We start from the raw sequence: 19,145 nt of genomic DNA on the forward strand, positions 1-19,145 counted from the left end.
TCAATATCGTTTTTTTTTAATTAATTAAAATTTTTGGTTACTTTTAGATTCCATAAAGTTGGTTGTGATAATATTATAAACTAACTTTGTGGATAAATAGGCAACCCCAAGAATATTTAAGTACCTACCTACCCAATCTGACTTCATTTAATTCTGCCCTCTCCTTCACGCTAGAGCCGGACGGAACGGAACGGATAGCCTGAAAATAAGATCCTGTATTGTACCTAAGAAGCCTATATTATAACCTTCGGTATTGTATTTAACTATGCTCAACTCTATTAAGTTGAGAGAAATAAACACCATACTGCTAGCAAACAAAAGAGTTTTACATTTGTTTATTCGCAATAGAAAGTTTAAAATTCTTAATTTTTTTAAGCAAGTTAAAAACAATCACTATACTAAAATATACTAGGGTTACTAAAATATCAAAAGCTCAAAAAGACTTGATTTATCAGCCGTACAAGCTAGATTAAAAAGTAACAATAAAATCAATGTTAAATGTCAAGAATGTCAGTGTCAAATTTCACCAAGCCCTTGTTGCACCGCGTTCACCGCTTACAAAAATAATAATATTATTATTTCATTTTAGTTCTTGTTTACACTGGTAAACCTGTTACCACTGGGTACAATTACTTTTAACACTCACCCTGACATTACACAATGGAAGTTACGAGAAAAAGTAAGTGCTACGAATAATTCCCAAGAATTATATAGCCGTGCAGGGTGTGTTGCGTTGGTTGTAAAGTATTTTTACTTTTTTCAGACTTCCAAGAGGCGTTGCCTCTAGTTGGTGCATCAATACACAAGGCAGACTTTTTAGTAATAGATGCAGAATTTACGGGACTAATAAATGGACGGGACGTGACTATATTCGATTCCCCTCAGGAATATTATACCACATTATTGAACGGGTCGACCGACTTCTTGTTAATACAGTATGGGCTAAGCGCTTTCTGTTGGGATGAAGCAAAGAAACAGTATACAAATGAATCGTACAATTTTTATTTATTTCCGCGAGGCCGACCTGGGCCAGAGAAAATGTTTTTGTGCCAAAGTTCCAGTTTAGACTTTTTGAGTGCACAGGGATTTGATTTCAATAAATTGATTAAAGAAGGTGAGTTATAACATATTTTGTTTGTACTCTTGAACAACTAGATTCTTGCCTAACATGCCTATGCCATATGGGTCCAATACACAAAGATCTCATCTTTGTGACATCATCATCACAACTTCAACAGTGAGATGGATACATTTTTAAAAACTGGATCTCTTCTTTCCTACGTTATGGGCTCTCTGTAGAGTGGAAAAGACAAAGCATTCTTTGTTTGGTTTGTTGTACTTTGTATTTCATGTAGTACTTTTTGGAGAGACTTCCTTTGTTAGATTAACAAGATTACAGATTACAGAATTGTGCAGAATAGTATCAACATTTTAATGGGTTTTAATGAGAAGGACTTGTACAATAAATTACACAACATTAATTTTATAATATATATATATAAATCTAATTTACTCACAAAAATCAAAAGAGGTATGTCACTTGTGTACGTAAAAACAATAAAAAACGAAAAATACATATTATGAACAGTACCATAACTGGGTAGGTACAATTATCGCATGTGTAAAAAATAACCTCAATTCATGAACTTCATTTGCTTGCAACTCTGAAATCTGGCGAACTAGAGTTTTTGGTAATGTATTGTAATTATTAAACCCTTCAAAATTAGATAAATTCCAAGAAGGCACTGTATAAGTACTATGTGAAAACAAATCCCATACTACATTCGGCATTCTCCTTTGGATTGATAATCCTAACTGAAATTATAAATGCAAAAATTTATGTTTCTTATATTCAATGGTAAAAAATGACATATGCACATAGGGTTTCAGTGCACAAGTGTAATGACGGTAGAACTGGTCTTCCATAAAACATAGCCTGTCTTTCCTTCTTCATAGTTTGTTAGCCAATGATATAAAAATCCTGTGTTTTTAGGTATATCATATATGACAGAGCCTACAGAGACTAGGCTAAGGGAAAACTTGACAGATCGACAAAGCAGAAGCAGTGACAAAGAATCTATTATGATTCCAGAAGAAAACAGAAGTCAGATTGAGGGTATATGGTAAGCAGCTTCTAGTATTGCTTTTAACATATTAGGTAACTGATTAAAAAAACTAATAGGGGGACTGCATCATTTTTCTTCAGCATCCACCTAATATATCTACTGCTATGTCTGTTGCACCTTCCTAAAATTGGGTACGACGAAAAGTTAAATAACTACAACTACAAACAAACCTTCTTCTTCTTAGCCGTGCATTCTTGGCAGAGTGGTTGTGGCTGCTGAGATGAATTTCTTGGCGCCAGGCATAATTGGATTGCACGGCTTCCCGCGCGAGTCTTCTCCACTTATGGCGGTTCGTAGCGTGTCGAAAACATTCTACCACAGTTTCACCGTATCTATCCAACGAGTAGGGGACCGCCCTCTTGCCCAACAAACCTATAGGTTTGAACAAATAACTCTCAAGCCATGACAGTATGGAAGTAATTTACTGATTACAAATTGTATCCATATAAAGTTGCATGCAGCAACTCGAATTCCTATAGGTATGAACAAATAACTCTCAAGCCATGACAGTATGAAAGTAATTTACTGATTACAAATTGTATCCATATGAAGTTGCATGCAGCAACTCGAATTAATTGTCTGGAATAAATCAATCTATTGCTAGGGTAATTTTTGTTAGCTGCCATATATTTCCAGGTCAACACATATCTATCTTAAACTGCTTATGCTGCTGCTCATTCACCATCAGATAAGTGTTGAATAAATAATCAACCTAGGCAATGGTATATTATTTATTACTACTGGAAAGGAATTTACTAAATTTAATTGGATTCAGGTTTCTCTGGTGTCGGACATCTATCACCACTGCCAACAAAGTTGTATGGCCAAACCATTTTGCAGTTTGATATGATGCAAATTAAAAGGTAGGGTTAAATAAACCGATCCATCCATCAGTATCCATTGGTAGTTCAGTTGTGTTAATTGTAAATTTTTCCTTATCATCAAGGATAACATTTTTTTCGAAAACAGACTAGCTGCAAACGCAGCTAGTCTGTTTTCGAAAAAAATAAAACAAAATTATATGAATTAATTTTATATATTTTTTGTAGTAAGAAAGTACGGGAGTTTCTGGATGACGCAACAGCACAAGAAATGGAGATAGATCGGTGCAACGCGTTCATTAGGCGCTTGTTGTTCCAAGAGCTCGGCACACGGTTTAAGACGGAGGCATTTGTTGAATCTAAAGTATTAGAAAATAAGAATAGGTTATTGTTTATTTTTTATCAATTTTAGCCTGCTGCACAGTGGCTTTGTTTATACACATACACATACACATATTTTATAGTTAACTTTTACCACCCACCCCATATTTATTTAATTTTATTATATGGCAATCCCGAAAAAATACAATGAAGATTATTAACTAAACTATCTTTGCCTATCTGTTTATTTAAAAGAAAATGTACCTTAGCACAGAATGGCCACAAATGTGGCAAATCTGTGACCTGTATATGTTTCAGTGGGAATTCAAAGTTACAGAACTCCAGATTTTTGATACAATTAATTAAAACATAAGGAATACTGATAATGGTGATATTGGAAGAATCTGGTTTAGAGTTGAAACCTGTCCATGTTGCAAATTGAGTATTGATCCCTACTAGTTTGTCAACAGAGTAGGTGCCATATTATATGTGTAAAAACTGCACTCTGTATCTTGTATACATTTATAATAAGTCATCATCAATAAATAATACAATATAGTTTTATACCAACAGGGTGTTAAAAGTGACTAAATTGAAATCAGCCACTGACGTCAAAGATCTGGACACACAGAGGAAAGAAAAGGAGTGGGAGGAGTTTAATGAAGCAGTGGGTTTCTCACATGTTGCCAGGATGATCAGCCAATCAGTAAGTTTTAGCAAGTATTATCCAGATTTTGTCTAATGAAACAGTCTCCATATGTTGTTTTAAATTAAAAAATGTATGCTTTTTTAGTTATTAGGATAGTTACTGACTCCAATGTTTTGCTGGCTCCAATGTTTTGCTTTTCTCAGTACAGACAAAAGTACAGGGTCAAAGTAAGACCTGCTAAGTTGCTTAGCAATCCACTTTTAAACTTTATTCGACATCAATATCTATGCTTAATGGCAAACAGATGTTTATTCAAGCATCAAATTACTTGATTGTCAGAGTAAAATGGACATTATAATTATTGTTTAAAGCTCATATTTGCCTGCAATTCTTCACCATAGGCTTTTTGCAGAATCATTTGAAAACCAGAAGTACGGGATTTGCAACTCTAAAACGCGGATAATAAGGCCCATATTATTTAGATATGCGAAATCGAATCCTCGATTGCGAGCGAGCAATTATTTTTAGTCGCACAGCTCCAACTTCCTACGAGAACAACGTGCATGACAGCTGTTTGAAGCTGTGTTGCTATTGCATATAAAAACTGCCTAACGTCGATAATTTCGTGATGCAAAATATATAGATTGTAATTAAGTTTATGGTAATGAAACAGTCTCTAACGTCATACTAAAAAAGAACTTATGCACCTTGTTTTAAGGCACAATTTCATCAAAACTTCTAAAGCTAGTGTTTTTTGTAAAATGAAACACAGGATTACAGAATCTTGTAGTAAGGCTACAGAACACTGAAAATATATGTTTTGTTTTCAGAGAAAGCTAGTGGTGGGCCACAACATGTTGCTGGATGTGCTACACACGCTGAACCACTTCTTCCAGCCACTGCCAGCAGACTATGCTTCCTTTAAGGAGTTCACACATTGCATGTTCCCCAGGTCAGTCTATGAATATTTTAGTAAAACTACAGCAATAAGTAACTCCGCCATGTACCCCGACTGCCTTTATATGTGTTGACTGCAGACATGAGTATACCAGGAGTTCAAGATCAGGTTAAACTTACTATGTTACTAGGATTCCTTAATATATCTGTAATCGGTAAATTGAAATAATGCTTCAATCATTTTAATAAATCTATGGCATTAAGTAACTCATGCATGCCCTGACAGCGTTTATATATGCTGACTACAGATATGGGTAGTTTTTTGTGAGTTTACCAAGAGTTTCACATCTGATTAAGGTTACTATATTATTACAGAGTCATTAGGATTCCTTTATTGTATCAAATGTAATAGAAAAAAAAAGTACAAGCAGAAGTCATAAATATCACTTCGAGCGCTGGACGATGAATGTTGGTGTATAGATGAAACTGATCGTTTTACAAACGTTTAATAAACATATGTTTATTTTTTTAACAATAAGATAAAATAAATGAATCGTATCACAAAATGGCTAATAGATGTTTATTAATCTAGCCAAGAACCCTCGCGATTTAACACAACTTCGTAAAATTACCACTACAACCATTTTAGCCCTACAAGGCACGCACTAACAAAGTGCTAGACTTATCCCCCCAAATGTTAAATTTCATAATTTTATTATAATCGCTATTAATTAATTGGACAATTCATTCATCTGACCAAGTATAATTTTTTTTTGACGTCAATTAATTTGGTGTATTTGACCTATTGTGTAACATTGCATGCCAAATTACTGGCAATACTGTACCCTAAACCAATATGTAACACCTTATTAACGTGTTTTTTGCAATAAATGATTAGTAGTAGTATCGGAACATAGCGTTGTTGCAATGCTGTTTTCCGGACTGAAGGGCGTGGATGCCGTTGTAGTTACAGGCACAAATGGCTTGATACCCCCATCTCAGGTTGATGGACACAAGGCGGTATGTTGCAGAACGAGATCCTTGCCTTGTTTATAGGCGATGGTTTTCACCAGGTGCAGATTCAGGCCATCTTTTTGGTTCGTCAACTACCACAAAAAAAAATACGTGTATTAGAATTTTTTGTGATAGAGCTCGTTCAGGGATTTTTTTAATATGTATGAACACTCGGTCATCAGGTCACAAGGAAATAATACTACCAGGTTTGTTTCAGGTTATTAGACACTAAGTACATGTCGAGTCTGCCCCCATTTAAAGATAAAGTGAACTCTACTGTACTGCACCATTTGCTCGCCACGCTGGCGGAGGCGCCGTTCTCACTGCCAATGGCTGGTAAGTTAATGTTAAAGTACATTTTGATTGATTGACGTCACATTTACCGAAGCATATTATTTTATGGAATTCCTTAGGTGTAAAGAATTTATGCGCGTCGTCATATAATAATAAAATAAGCAACTTCTTAGTACGGTCAGACTCATGGAAGCCGAAAGCCTTGACTTTCTTACAAAAGTAAACTAAACAAAAAAAAGAGACTTTAACTTATAAATTATAATCGTTACAAATCAGCCCTCTAAGAGTTTGAAGGGCTTAGGCCCTTATCCAAAGCTCCTTACCAACTGTTGATTGGTCACACCCCTTTGAGGATACTAAAAAGAAATAGATAGTTTAATACTTAAATTAAAAATGCTCCGGAAAGTTTGGTTGCCCCGAAAGGGAGGTTGATACTTTGCTTATAATATCACTCTTATATTTCATTGCGATGAATTCAGAAATTAGGAATACGGATCTGCGTACCTGGGTTACCAACATAGCTCAACGAGTTGGAAAGCTCAAGTGGCAACAGTCGGGGCACATAGCTCGGAGAATCGATGGACGTTGGGGTCCCAAGGTGCTGATGTAACGACCCTGCGAAATGCAGTAATGGTAGACTCCCCACGAGGTGGACAGACGACATAAAACGAGTCGCCGGGATTTGCTGGATACAAGCTAAACAAAACCATAGCGAGTCTACAAAATACCTATTTTAAGCAGTGGACGGCCTGTGGTTGTGGTGATGATGATGCTGTTGATTTCTTCGAAAGCGAATAGCAGAGAAGCATAAATACCCCATATCGTCATCGACTTAAAATGTCTACCGGTAAAATAGGTCATTTTATCCATAGACGGATAAAATGACCTATTTTATGCACTTGTTCTATAATTTCCTACTTATCTTAACAATTGGAAGAGGTTGGTAGGTTGTATAACTCAAGCATAAATTCCCAATAACATTGCTAGTTTAAATATCTTTTCGTGACTTTGGATAAAATGACTTGTGCTACAATTTCCTGTTTTCTGCATAATGGGAAGAGGGTCAAAGTATAGCTAGCGCATAAGGACCCATTAACATCGTCGGCTTAAATATCTAACTGTGCCTTTGGATAAAATTACTTGTGCTACAATTTCCTGTTTTCTGCATAATGGGAAGAGGGTCAAAATATAATTCAGGCATAACGACCCATTAACATTTTAACCGGCTTAAATATCTAGCTGTGCCTTTGGATAAAGTGACCTATTGTATCAAAGTGCATAAAATGACTCATTGTATGCGTGTTACAATTTCCTTATGTTTCTTCAGAATCTGAAGAGGGTCGCGGCTACAAGCGAGCCGATGAGAAGCTACACGAGGCGGGCTACGACGCCTACATTACCGGCCTTTGCTTCCTCGCAATGCACGCACATCTAGCGCGCATGCGCGGGGAACATTGCCACAGAGTCAGTTTCATGAACTCCCTGTTACTGAAGCCGTTCATCAACAAGCTGTTTCTGGCTAAGACCGCTAATCAAGACTCACCATATATGAATTTGGCAGGAGCCGATCGTAAGTCAAAGTCTGACATTATTGCCTATGCGAAATGTTAAGTTAATCCCTTAGAAGTTGGCATAGACAAACCGCGTTTATTAGGTAACATTCTGATATTTTTTTTTGTAGTAATAATTGAAGGACCAAGCAGTTGGCCAACCTGATGGTAAGTTTAATACTTATCAACAGAGCATCACTTTGCAGGGCATGCAAGGAACACATCCTAAAAATTGCCGCTCTGTATTCGTCAACTTAACATAGGAGTTATGTTTGCTATTACATCGGCAACCACGCTTTTCAGACCGGAACACAGGAATACTGCTTTAGTATCTGCGTTTATTTCAGAAGCTTGATAACCTAGTGGGTAAGGCTTCACGTATACTTTCGTAGAGACCGAGTTCATGCCCCGGCCCGCACCGCTAACTTTTGAGAGTTATGTGCGTTTTTAATTTAAGCTATTTGAATATCGCTTGCTTTAAACGGCGGAGGAAACCAACGTGAGGGAACCTGCGTGCCTGAGAGTTTGCCATTAAGTTCTCAAGGGCGTGTGAAGTCTACCAATCCGCAATTGGCCAGCGTGGTAGACTATTGCCTAAACCCTTCTCATTCTGAGAGAAGACCCGTGTCCAGTAGTGGGCTGGTAATGGGTTGATGACGGTCATCTATCTGCGTTTGACTGCCTTAACTCTAGGCCTAACTAAACTCTTAACTAAAGGCCATAGTCTGTCCTGAATATAAGTGACTGGCATTCAGGACAGACTATGGCCTTTAAGCTTTAACCATCCATGGAAGAGTTAAGGCAGTCATGCCGGTCACTTATGTATTTACTGATTGGGTACAACTTTGCTTAACCAATATAATAACATTGAAGTATAAATAAAAGTCATAGTCTTTCGATGCCTTTGATCTAGTTGTAAATGCCGACAGCGTCAGGACAGCAAGCTTCGAGACCGACGAGTGATTTTCTTGCCAACCACTTAACGTATTATTGCTCTGTCTAGACAGCTTCATCAGACCTTTGTATGACCATCCATTATTTGCGATAACACCGCCATTATGATTGCAATACGCTCTAGTTTCATCATCATCAATATCAACCTATTACTGGCCCACTAAAGGGCACGGTTCTCCTCAGAAGTATAAGCAGACTTAACAAGTCCTTGGGAACATAGAGAACTCTCACTCATGCAGGTTTCCTCACAATTTTTTCTTTCACCGTTTGAGCAAGTGATATTTATTTGGTTACTTTTTAAGCACCCCGAAAGTTGGAGGTGCGTACTGGCGACAGAACTCAGTCCCCCAGAATCGGAAGCCTAAGCATTAATCACTAGAAAATCACCGCTTGCTTATCACACTATCGTTTTATAAAGTTAAATACGTCTTAAATGGTTGTTATTTTCCAGCAACGCCGTCCAGAGACCACGTGTTCCATCTTAAGTTTCCCAAAGAGTGGCAAAGGAATGATATCAATCAGTTATTCAGCTCGTACGGTGAGGACTTTTTATTGTCTTTACACAAACGAAATACATTTTTTTAATTGACCTCGCCAGTATTTTATAAGATGAATGAAAACTTTTAGGCAGAGGGCGCTGGGTGTTTGTTATTTGTCAGATGTCACCAATCTCGGGTTATGGGTCTGTGGCTATCACTAAGTAACTACAAATTCTAAAATAAAAATCGTTACGAGAAATACTAGAGAATCATCATGATTTCAGTCTCCGTGCGTCAACTACCAATCGTAATAGGCCTTACCTCATCTTAACCCGGAAATGTCTTTGTCAACGGTTCATCGTGCTTGAAGGCGTCTCAAATTACGATTGCTTGTTCCACTCTTTGACTTTTCTGGTATAAAGGCCATCACAGCTACGCATGCTCATTGCCATTACAATTTGCTGATGGTTTTGGCTACGTCAGCGATTTTGGTTCTCTTGTGGAACTCTTTGTTTCTAAATTCATCCTTACAGGATATAGACCTGTAATAAGGACTGTTAATACAGTCCTCTCCATAGTGTTAGGAATATTGGCTTAGGATCAAATAAATCAAATACATAATAATAATAATAGTAAAACTCTTTATCTCACGAAATTAAAAAAAAAACCATTTAGGAAACAAAACTTATGAACTATCTTTTCCAGGCAACAACTAAAGGTAGGGATAACAAAGATGAACTGGTGGGTGGTGCACAGATAAAAATAAAAGAAAGGAAAGGAAACTGATTTATTAATTTTAAAACATACATAAATTACATACACTATAATTTACACCCTAAATACAAACATAATTTAACAGATAAATATTTTGATCATAAATATTGAGACTGTATATAGGTTATAATGAACATACACGCACAGAACTTACACAAATATTAAAAAACATATATATATGAACTTACCGAGATAAGAGATAACATTAAAAGGAAGGAAAATATGGTGTGAAAACTTTTTTTAAAACATCAATCCAGCACTGCTACGATCAACTTAACGTTTTCAATATTGTTAACTTCGAAACGATAAGAGGAGATTTTTTGTTGCAGGTCAAATAACAGTGCAGTTTCTGGACGAAACGTCGGCGTTGGTGGGCCTGACGAGAAGAGACCTCGCCAAGACAGTAGCGCGGGCCTTCGCTAACAGCAGCCGGATAACCTTGGTGCCATACCTCAAGTACAAGGCGCTTACTAACAAGGTAATTTGTTTCTTTAGCACCAATAAAAGTGGTTCTATGTCTATCTATGAATACTGCGTTATTTAATATTTGAGGACGAATTAAAAAAAACGCTATTAAAGAGTGATTTTGAGTAAACACGCGATTTATGCACAATTCTTATGTTGTATTTCTTTAATTAATTAAAACTTAAGGTAAGAATTTTCATGAAATAATATTTTCAAACTTTTGGGATGGTTTGTTAAATTCAATTTACGGCCACGGATCTCAAACACATTGTATATTAATTCCTGAAAAACCACGGGATCGATTTTGATGCAGATTTTTGTTTTAAACAGGTCTTCTTAAAAGGTTTGTAGGTAGACTATAAACTACAGAAGTTATTTTTTTTTTACTTTTTGTAACTTGTCCACAGACTGCGAACCCGTTGGAGCGGCGCGAAGAAACGTCTGAAAAGTTCGCCAAATTGTGCGTAGTACTCACTATTGTCATATTGTCCGTTTTTATTTATCAAGTATTAAAGCTGCTTTTTCCAGATGATACTGTAACTGCCGAATATTGAGAGGCTCATAAATTGAAAGCGCCTATAACGGGGTTTGAACATTTCCATACTCAAAAATAAATAAAAACAAAACAATTGGTTACGTGCATTTTTGAAGTGCGCTTAATAATTGTTGATGTAATTGTATTGACTCGAAGCAAATAGAAAACTTATTAAAAAAAATATAAGTTACTACAAAGCTTAATTTCTTTTGGATCGATCGGGCTAAGATTTAATTAAGTTTATTGGAAATTCAATATTTCGAAAAGTATCGCCGGGCAATATCGATATTAAATATTGTGTTATGTGGTAGCGTGTTGCTAGATGCATTCCTATAATTTCCCCAAAATCTGGGGTGTCTGAGTGTTTATTGTTATTGTTGTGTTGTTATTGTAGAAAGCGATTACTAGCTTAAGAAGCTAAAATTTTTTTTTATATCAAGGAAAATTGCACGATATTCAAGCATAAAAATCACGAATTTCATAAAACCGTTTTTTCCGAAATACTTTTCCAAAACCGTCATAACTTTTCCAAATCAACCTATACTTAATTTCATAGAATATTCTCCAATTTTTAGAAGGTTCTGAATTTACCTGGACTTGGAATCCATTGCACTGTTCGGGGTCTTTCCTTCATTTCCCAGTTCAACTGGCCACTCTGGGCTATATATCAAATTAATGTAACGGGAGTTAATCTTACGTTCTTAATAGATGTTTCGGAATTCACAGTTGATTAAGGATTTTCTCCTACGTTTTTTTTTCATACCGCATATTATAAGTACGAATTTACGTTCTATTTAAAAATTAGATTCTTATCTCGGCGTAAATATATGTGTACATTTAGAATTAAATGTTGTCTAAAGTTGTAGAGATGTTCCAAGCTAAAACTGCCCACTCCTGAGTTTTCCATATACAGTTGACGTATTTAATATAGTCGATTTCCGTGCTATTTTACTACGTAAAGAAAGTAAGGGAAGGAAATGAATCATTTAAAGTTAAAAGAAATAATAGAGCGAAATTAACACCATGACAGCTTTTGTTCTTAGGCAAATGCCAACCAAGATTAATAACAATTTAGTATGATTCATTAGCCGTTGACAGAAAACGTCAAAAACTATATTAAAAAAAAAATATCCCTTCGTTTGACTGATACTGTTGTTCGTATACGCTTAGGAAGTTAGGATTGGGCGATACATATTTAACTTGGAATATCTTTACCAGGTCTATGTAAGTCAGTATGTTTAAGAATACTGACTCTTTTATGTGGTTTGTTAATGTTTTGGCTATGTATTGGCGCTTTTTATAACTTAATGTTTTTTTTTGCTACATAATGCCTTATGTTGCGTGTTTTTGTGATCTGCTATTTTAACTGTAATATTTTTCTTTTCGGCTATGAGACTGGTACTACTAGATTTTATACATTATCAGATACCAGATTGGGGGAGAGGGGAGGGGACTAGGCTAGGCTATTGACTTTCTATGTCATCACCCATCATATTGACAGAGGTCTACGTCACATAATAACCGCAAACATTTTCAGTAAAGCAACAATATTTTTTTTGGGTTTATGCTTTGAAATCATATCGGTTACTTTTGAAAATGTGTTTTAAAACAAGTACAGAATTATCATATTTAAACAGCCCCGTGGCGTAGTTCAACAATATATAGGTATTTGAACTAAACACGATGGTAAGTCTTCTTCAAATAAAGTTTTAAGGATAGTTAGTACAGTTATGCTCATATGAAATGCACGCCACTGGATGCTCTTACAGAGAAGTATAGCGTTGTTATGTGACCTTTACACTAATAAAAATATCACTACATTCCGTTCAATAAAATTATCACTTACCACTTATTACGAAGATTTGAGAATTCTACATAAAATTGTCTTCCCTCGGAATTTTTAAACTTCCTATCACCTTCTACAAGCAAATTAGGTTTTCTTGGCCTGGTTTTAAAGTTACTCGTGTTATAGGCTACATGACGTAATGACAAATCTGTCATGGCGGATATTTACGAATTGGATAGCAAAAACACGTTCTTATGATTGTTGTAGATTACGAAAATTCAAAAAAGAGTATTAAGTTCTGTATTCTTTTTTGAAATATTTTTTCCTAGCATTCCATACGTGGGATATATATAGTATAGATTCTTTGATCTCTTTATGTTTGTAATTGTCAAGCAAGACACGTTTATTAGTGTGTTTCTACCGTTATACGTAAAGTTAGGTTAGCATTATAATAAGTATATCGAATTTTTATTAAAATCTCACAATTAAGCTTAAAATGCGAATATATCAGAACATAATTATTTAAATTAATAAGCGAGGCTCTCGAAAGGCTGTATAGTTTTATTATTGATTGATAACTTAATGTCAAGGTACGAAAGATTTTTTAATTTAAAACAAGCAAATGAAGCTATAAAAAAAATTTCCATCAACTATTTCGCTGTTTGAATAGATAACTTAAAAATAACCAAGCAAGCAACCTAAAAATGGTAAGATCCTTCGGAGGTACTGATGCACAGAAATTAGTGGATTCTTTTATATCAATTCATCCCTCGATATCTTATATTATTTATGGCCAATTGGCATTACACAGATCTCTAAACAAAATTGGTAAGTCTAAAAATAGAGCCATCCTTTTGAACACAGCAGCATTCTAAATAGAAAATAGTAGAGCTTTTTTTAACAACTCCTCAGGGAAAAGTACCATAGTCTTCGTCGCTTATTGCTCAAAGAACCATTGCGGTGTTTCGGTCTAAAGGCACATGAGGCATAACACCTACAGAACTTTGTAGAACGTGATCTTCGCAAGCTCGCGAAGCGTTTCACTGGTTCTAGGCGATGATTTTCAAGGCACGGGGGCCATCTGCTTGGTCCTTGAATTATACCTTTAAAAGAGGTGTTAATTTAGTTGAAAATTCTAAATTTTGTTTCATGTAGCCCTATTACAGGCACTTATGAAGCGTTCATACATATATGTTTACATAACTGTAACGGGATGGTGATAACTTCGTTCGCCAACTTAAACCTAAAGCTACGAGGGTTCCAAACGCGAGCTGCTCTAAGAAGTGCCCACAACAAACTTAGCCGGGGATTTTTTTTTTGTTATCACCATCTCACAGTTTATTTATATTAAGCTATTTTCTAGATATACTTCGGAACGGATATATTATATAGGCTGCTGCTTTTAATTTTGAAATACACGACATGTATACCTAAAAATACAGTTATTGGTTTTTTTTTCTTTGGATTTATACATTTTGTTTTTTGTTTAATTTTGATTTTCATTTTAATATTTTATTAGCACTAGCAATGTGACTCTACCCGAGTTTTATAAAATTATCATGTTTTATATTAATTGATTAATAATTTTGATACTTATGTCTCTATTTTCTATTGTCTTATTTTAATAAAGCTACCTACATGTTTTCTATTGTTTTATTTCTAATTTAACGTTCCGTTAGAGTCATGTTGCTCGGTTATAGTTTAAAACTTACAAAACATAATTCAGACAATATAAGACTAAATATTAGTTAATCATAAACGTGCAAGCGGTAATAAAGTCTAATCCTCGAGAATGTATAAGTGATGTCTATGAGTTGGTGTCCTAATCTATTATCCTAATCTATCATCATCGTCATCTCTATCAACCCTTTACCTGCAAACACAGGCAACGCACGGTTCTCCTCAGAATGAGAAGGCCAAATTCACCACGCTGGCTAAATCCCGACTTGAGAACATTATGGAGTACTCTTAGTCATAGTGTTCCTCACGATACTTTCAATCACCGACGAAACAAGTTATACTAATATAAAGTACTCTTTTCTCGAGTTCATATATCGAACCATTTCTTAAAGTCACCAGTGTTTTTTTGACATTCAGAAGTGACATTTTAAGAGATATTTAAGAGTTTATTTGATTTAAAGACCTGAAGTAAAGGCTTTAAATGTTGTTTCTTATATTTTCACAGAAACGCAATTTCGTCTTTATTTCCACTAGCCTTTGTAGTGAATACTATTGGACGGCCGATTGGCGCAGTGGGCAGCGACCCTGCTTTCTGAGTCCAAGGCCGTGGGTTCGATTCCCACAACTGGACAATATTTGTGTGATGAACATGACTGTTTTTCAGTGTCTGGGTGTTTATATGTATATTTAAAGTATTTATGTATGTTATTCATAAAAAAATATTCATCAGTTATCTTAGTACCCATAACACAAGCTACGCTTACTTTGGGACTAGATGGCGATGTGTGTATTGTCGTAGTATATTTATTCATTCTTATATTTTCACAGAAACGCAATTTCGTTATTTCAAGTAGGTTCGCATGAAGGGAATATTATAAACATTATTATACCTTTTTAATTGCTTAAGAGGCACATAAATTCGAAAAGTGCTTCTTGGGGATCGAACTCTGTTCTCCGAAAGGGAAGTCGAAGCCTTACCCATTAGGCTATCACCGCTTAGATAGGTTAAGTTCATTGATACATTTCTTAACCGGACGCTGCGCTGCGTTATAAGAATTTCAGCTTGGAATTTTAATCGAGCTATTTAAGCATTCTATCGACATGTAGATTCAAATCTTTGTTACCTATAGTCCTACATATAGTATAATTATTAGGCGAAATAATTTATACGTGCGCATTTTAGAGAGCTCTCTGCGGTCTATTGTACGGTTCTATTTAACGGATCGTGAGAGGGTCTTTGTAGGATGACCATATTCATATACATTGCATAGTGGAAACTGTTTGTGTAATGAACATGAATATCTTTCAGTGTCTGGGTGTTTATATGTATATTTTAAGTATTTATGTATCCTATTCATAAAAATATTCATCAGTCATCTTAGTACTCATAACACAAGCTACGCTTACTTTGGGACTAGATGGCGATGTGTGTATTGTCGTAGTATAAAAAAAAAAATAGTAGGTAATTTTTGTGAATGCGGCTGTGGATTTCTACATGGAGTTTTGAGTGTAGATTTTCAACTGAAATACATAACCTAAGCTTATTTATTTCCCAATACTGGTCACAGGCCTCCCATTTTATTTATTTAATACACTTGATAAAACATGATAAAAATTTAAATTAAAATTACACGCAGTTACAATAGGCTGCCTTATCGCTAACAAGCCCTCCATATACCCCATCTTACAGAGAGAGATTTGATTAAGGTATACCGGCTTTAATGAATATTATAACAGGTTTGCTTATATCAAGAACTTTTTGTGACAGAGCTCGTTACATGAGGCCTAAAACCTTCACCTCAGGTTGATGAAGACCGTGCGGCGGTTTGTAGGAAGTGTTCTTTGTATGCCCCGCGAAGTGTTGTACTATTAATAGCCGATTGTTTTCCACTGACCTGGAGTCTATCGGTCTAGTCCATCAATTATTAGTATAAAAACAGTTTTGATTCGTCGAGTCTGTCTGTTTGTAGTGACTAATACCACGAAGACCTATTAACAAGCTTTTGGAGACCCGCAGGGTGATTACGTATCCCGCGACAGGTTTGCGACAGGCGTAAATCTGGCAATCACTGCTGCCAAGTGTCACTTTTCCATACAATAGATAAGCCAAAGTTTAATCACCCTTCGGGGCTGATCAACACCGATCTTCTACGTCTGGTTTTGTGTCTTTCTATCATTTTTGTGATAGAGACATTTTCTGTCCCGTTCCCGGCAATCAAATCCATCTTCCTCGTAATCATTAGTAATGCTAACCTTTAGACCTACGAGACTTTATCTTAAAATACTTCCCTATCTTTAATTGTAATTAATTGCATATCTTATACTTTCGTTACAACGCGACAAATTTACAAGGGATTTCCTAAAGTAGTTCTTATCGTTGGTTTTGTCTTAGAGCTGACTCGATGGCTACACAACGAATATGGCAGAACCGCAAAGAAAAAAAACGCAATTGAGACATAAACGTTATCCAAGGAAATGGTTCAGTGAATGGTGGGTAATATGTTTTGAATGGATACATATTTTCCATACTAATTGAGTATCGACCATGTTTCGTAGTACGGGCATCTCATACTGTTATTCTATTATAAAACAATGCAGGGAGGATATACAATTTCTACAGTTACATTTCAATGAACTTTCTATCGTCTTTTCATATGTTGTTATAGAAGTATGTTTGATTTGAGATGTTGTGAAAGTATATCAGTGGGGTGGCCATGAGTTTGAGATGTAGGACATGCTGGTGTTTAAACTCTGTCTCAGTTTATTTTAGTCGCTTCAGTCTTGGCTGACTGTTCGTGTCACCTGAGTGTTTTTGATCCTTCTGGGGAGGAAAATGTCAGCCGTTTTGACGCTTTTTTTAATTTTGTTTACTTATTCATACGAAGTTTTAAGTATATATAATTAAACTAGTTGACTTTCTTGTACATTTATATACAGGATCGTCAACGGTTCATTATATCTTTCTATTAGAATAAAGATTCTTTTACCTACTTTATAATTTAAACCACGAAGTTTTGTAAGTAGTCTGAATTAAGATATAATAAAATACATACTTCAGATTTTATTGGAAAATCAATACTTAATATGAGACATTTGCTATGTGATCAGGATTGGAGACGTATGTATTCTAATATAGCTTTGTGTTGCATGGGAAATCAAACATTCCACGCGCAAGACGTCGCGTCGTGAGCATTAATAAATTTTACACTTAAGAACCCAAACTCGGAAACAATAGGTGTGACAACCAACATAGAATTTCCATAACGATAATCGCAACAACCCGATTTCGGATATTCCGTAAAAGGAGCATTTTCCTATTAATTGTTTATTATGGTCACCCTCATTGTCTGGACAATGGCGCGTGGACGCTGCGACCCCGCGACCTCGCGTGTGCGCTTCCGCCATCTTGCATTTTAATGCGCCCGCGCACCGCATTAGCATAGACGACGCGTGCGATGATATTCCAGTCTCATTTACTTAGTGCATTTGTGCATTTTCACTAGAATTGTTCACTGATTCATCTTTGTAACTAAGTATATCGAGCTTATCGATTGTGATATTCTTTTTTCATATTTCATTTACACCTGATAAGAGTTAAGACACGGGGAGGTATCTCGGCGTCGTTCGAGTCCATACAAGACTAAAGTGTCAATCAATTAATAAATAAATATTTAACGCAGTCGTATTTATATCAAAATAATAAACTCACCAACTTAATGTCATGAACATTGGTTGTTAATCTTTATATATATATTTTTTGTGTGCGTGTGTATGTCACTGAACTCCTCCTAAACGGCTGGACCGATTTGAATGATTTTTTTTGGTATGCTTTTGGGTGACACCCTGGATGGTTTAGATTAAAAAATCAGCCCGACAGATGGTGCTGGGGCCGCTAGTAAAATATAATTTCAATAGTTTCTTTAAAACTATTTATTAATCAATTTAATAAAATATCTAACAAATATGAATTTATAGTTTTTAAAAGTTTAATTATTTACCTACTTTATAAAATTACTATAACACACCACTCACAGAAGATACAAATAATCCTCAAATTATATCCCCTGACAAGGGATACAATTTACGTGTCCACCTGTTATAGTTCAGAATATAACTATATAGATTTATTATTACACTTATATTATTTGTATATTATGTTTACACGTGAGCCAATGCTCGGAGAGTTGAGAAAACTGGGTTGAAAAGGAGAAGGTACAATTTTGTTGTTTCCCCGGGGAGAAATTAATGTCTCCAGCTCACTTCGCCTAATGCGACTTCCCGCTACTTTAGTCAATTGTCGATGATTCCCAGTAAAGTGTTCCGTCCTTTGCTACCTACATAAAGAGAAACAGCCAGCGCGGTGCATTAAATGGTAACAGCAGCGTCAGGCGCGAGCAATCTCTAATGATTCCCTGTCGCGTTTTCAGTATGTGAGTCACAATATAATTAAAGTAAATAATTGGTTATTTTCATATTTAATTATGATTTATTGTTAAATAATATTAAATTCAAGATATTAATATTAACATTAAGTACTTAATTCTGTTATAGTTGTCACCGCGTATTGTTTCGCATTTTTATCAGGTACTTCTATATAAGTTCTTCATTTACATGAATCATACATAATCAGCATGAGTACTACGCCTTACCTTTATAACTAACCTTGTTTGTACTACGTCTATACTCCTACTTCATAGTTCATTGCAAAAGCTTATATTAACAGCAGTTAAACTGGACGATTTCCAGAACAATTTATTCATATAGAGAGTCAGTTTCACTATTCGTATCTCCGCTATGACC

The 19,145-nt window shown here is 35.5% G+C and overlaps 1 protein-coding gene across 1 annotated transcript in view; it reads left to right on the forward strand.

Moving 5' to 3' along the window:
* The first annotated feature begins 527 nt into the window (after window positions 1-527).
* Window positions 528-19,145, forward strand: part of LOC120629289 (poly(A)-specific ribonuclease PARN-like) — a 45,577-nt gene continuing 26,959 nt past the window's right edge. Inside the window, exons 1-11 of the mRNA XM_039898188.1 lie at window positions 528-679; window positions 764-1,114; window positions 1,994-2,123; window positions 3,176-3,331; window positions 3,842-3,974; window positions 4,748-4,869; window positions 6,046-6,164; window positions 7,450-7,692; window positions 9,078-9,164; window positions 10,209-10,357; window positions 10,752-10,804. Coding sequence (XP_039754122.1) covers window positions 661-679; window positions 764-1,114; window positions 1,994-2,123; window positions 3,176-3,331; window positions 3,842-3,974; window positions 4,748-4,869; window positions 6,046-6,164; window positions 7,450-7,692; window positions 9,078-9,164; window positions 10,209-10,357; window positions 10,752-10,804 — 1,562 coding nt within the window. The 5' untranslated portion in view covers window positions 528-660. The remainder of the gene's footprint in view (window positions 680-763; window positions 1,115-1,993; window positions 2,124-3,175; window positions 3,332-3,841; window positions 3,975-4,747; window positions 4,870-6,045; window positions 6,165-7,449; window positions 7,693-9,077; window positions 9,165-10,208; window positions 10,358-10,751; window positions 10,805-19,145) is intronic.

This window comes from Pararge aegeria, chromosome 14, assembly GCF_905163445.1.
Source record: "Pararge aegeria chromosome 14, ilParAegt1.1, whole genome shotgun sequence".
NCBI classification, from domain to species: Eukaryota; Metazoa; Arthropoda; class Insecta; order Lepidoptera; family Nymphalidae; genus Pararge; species Pararge aegeria.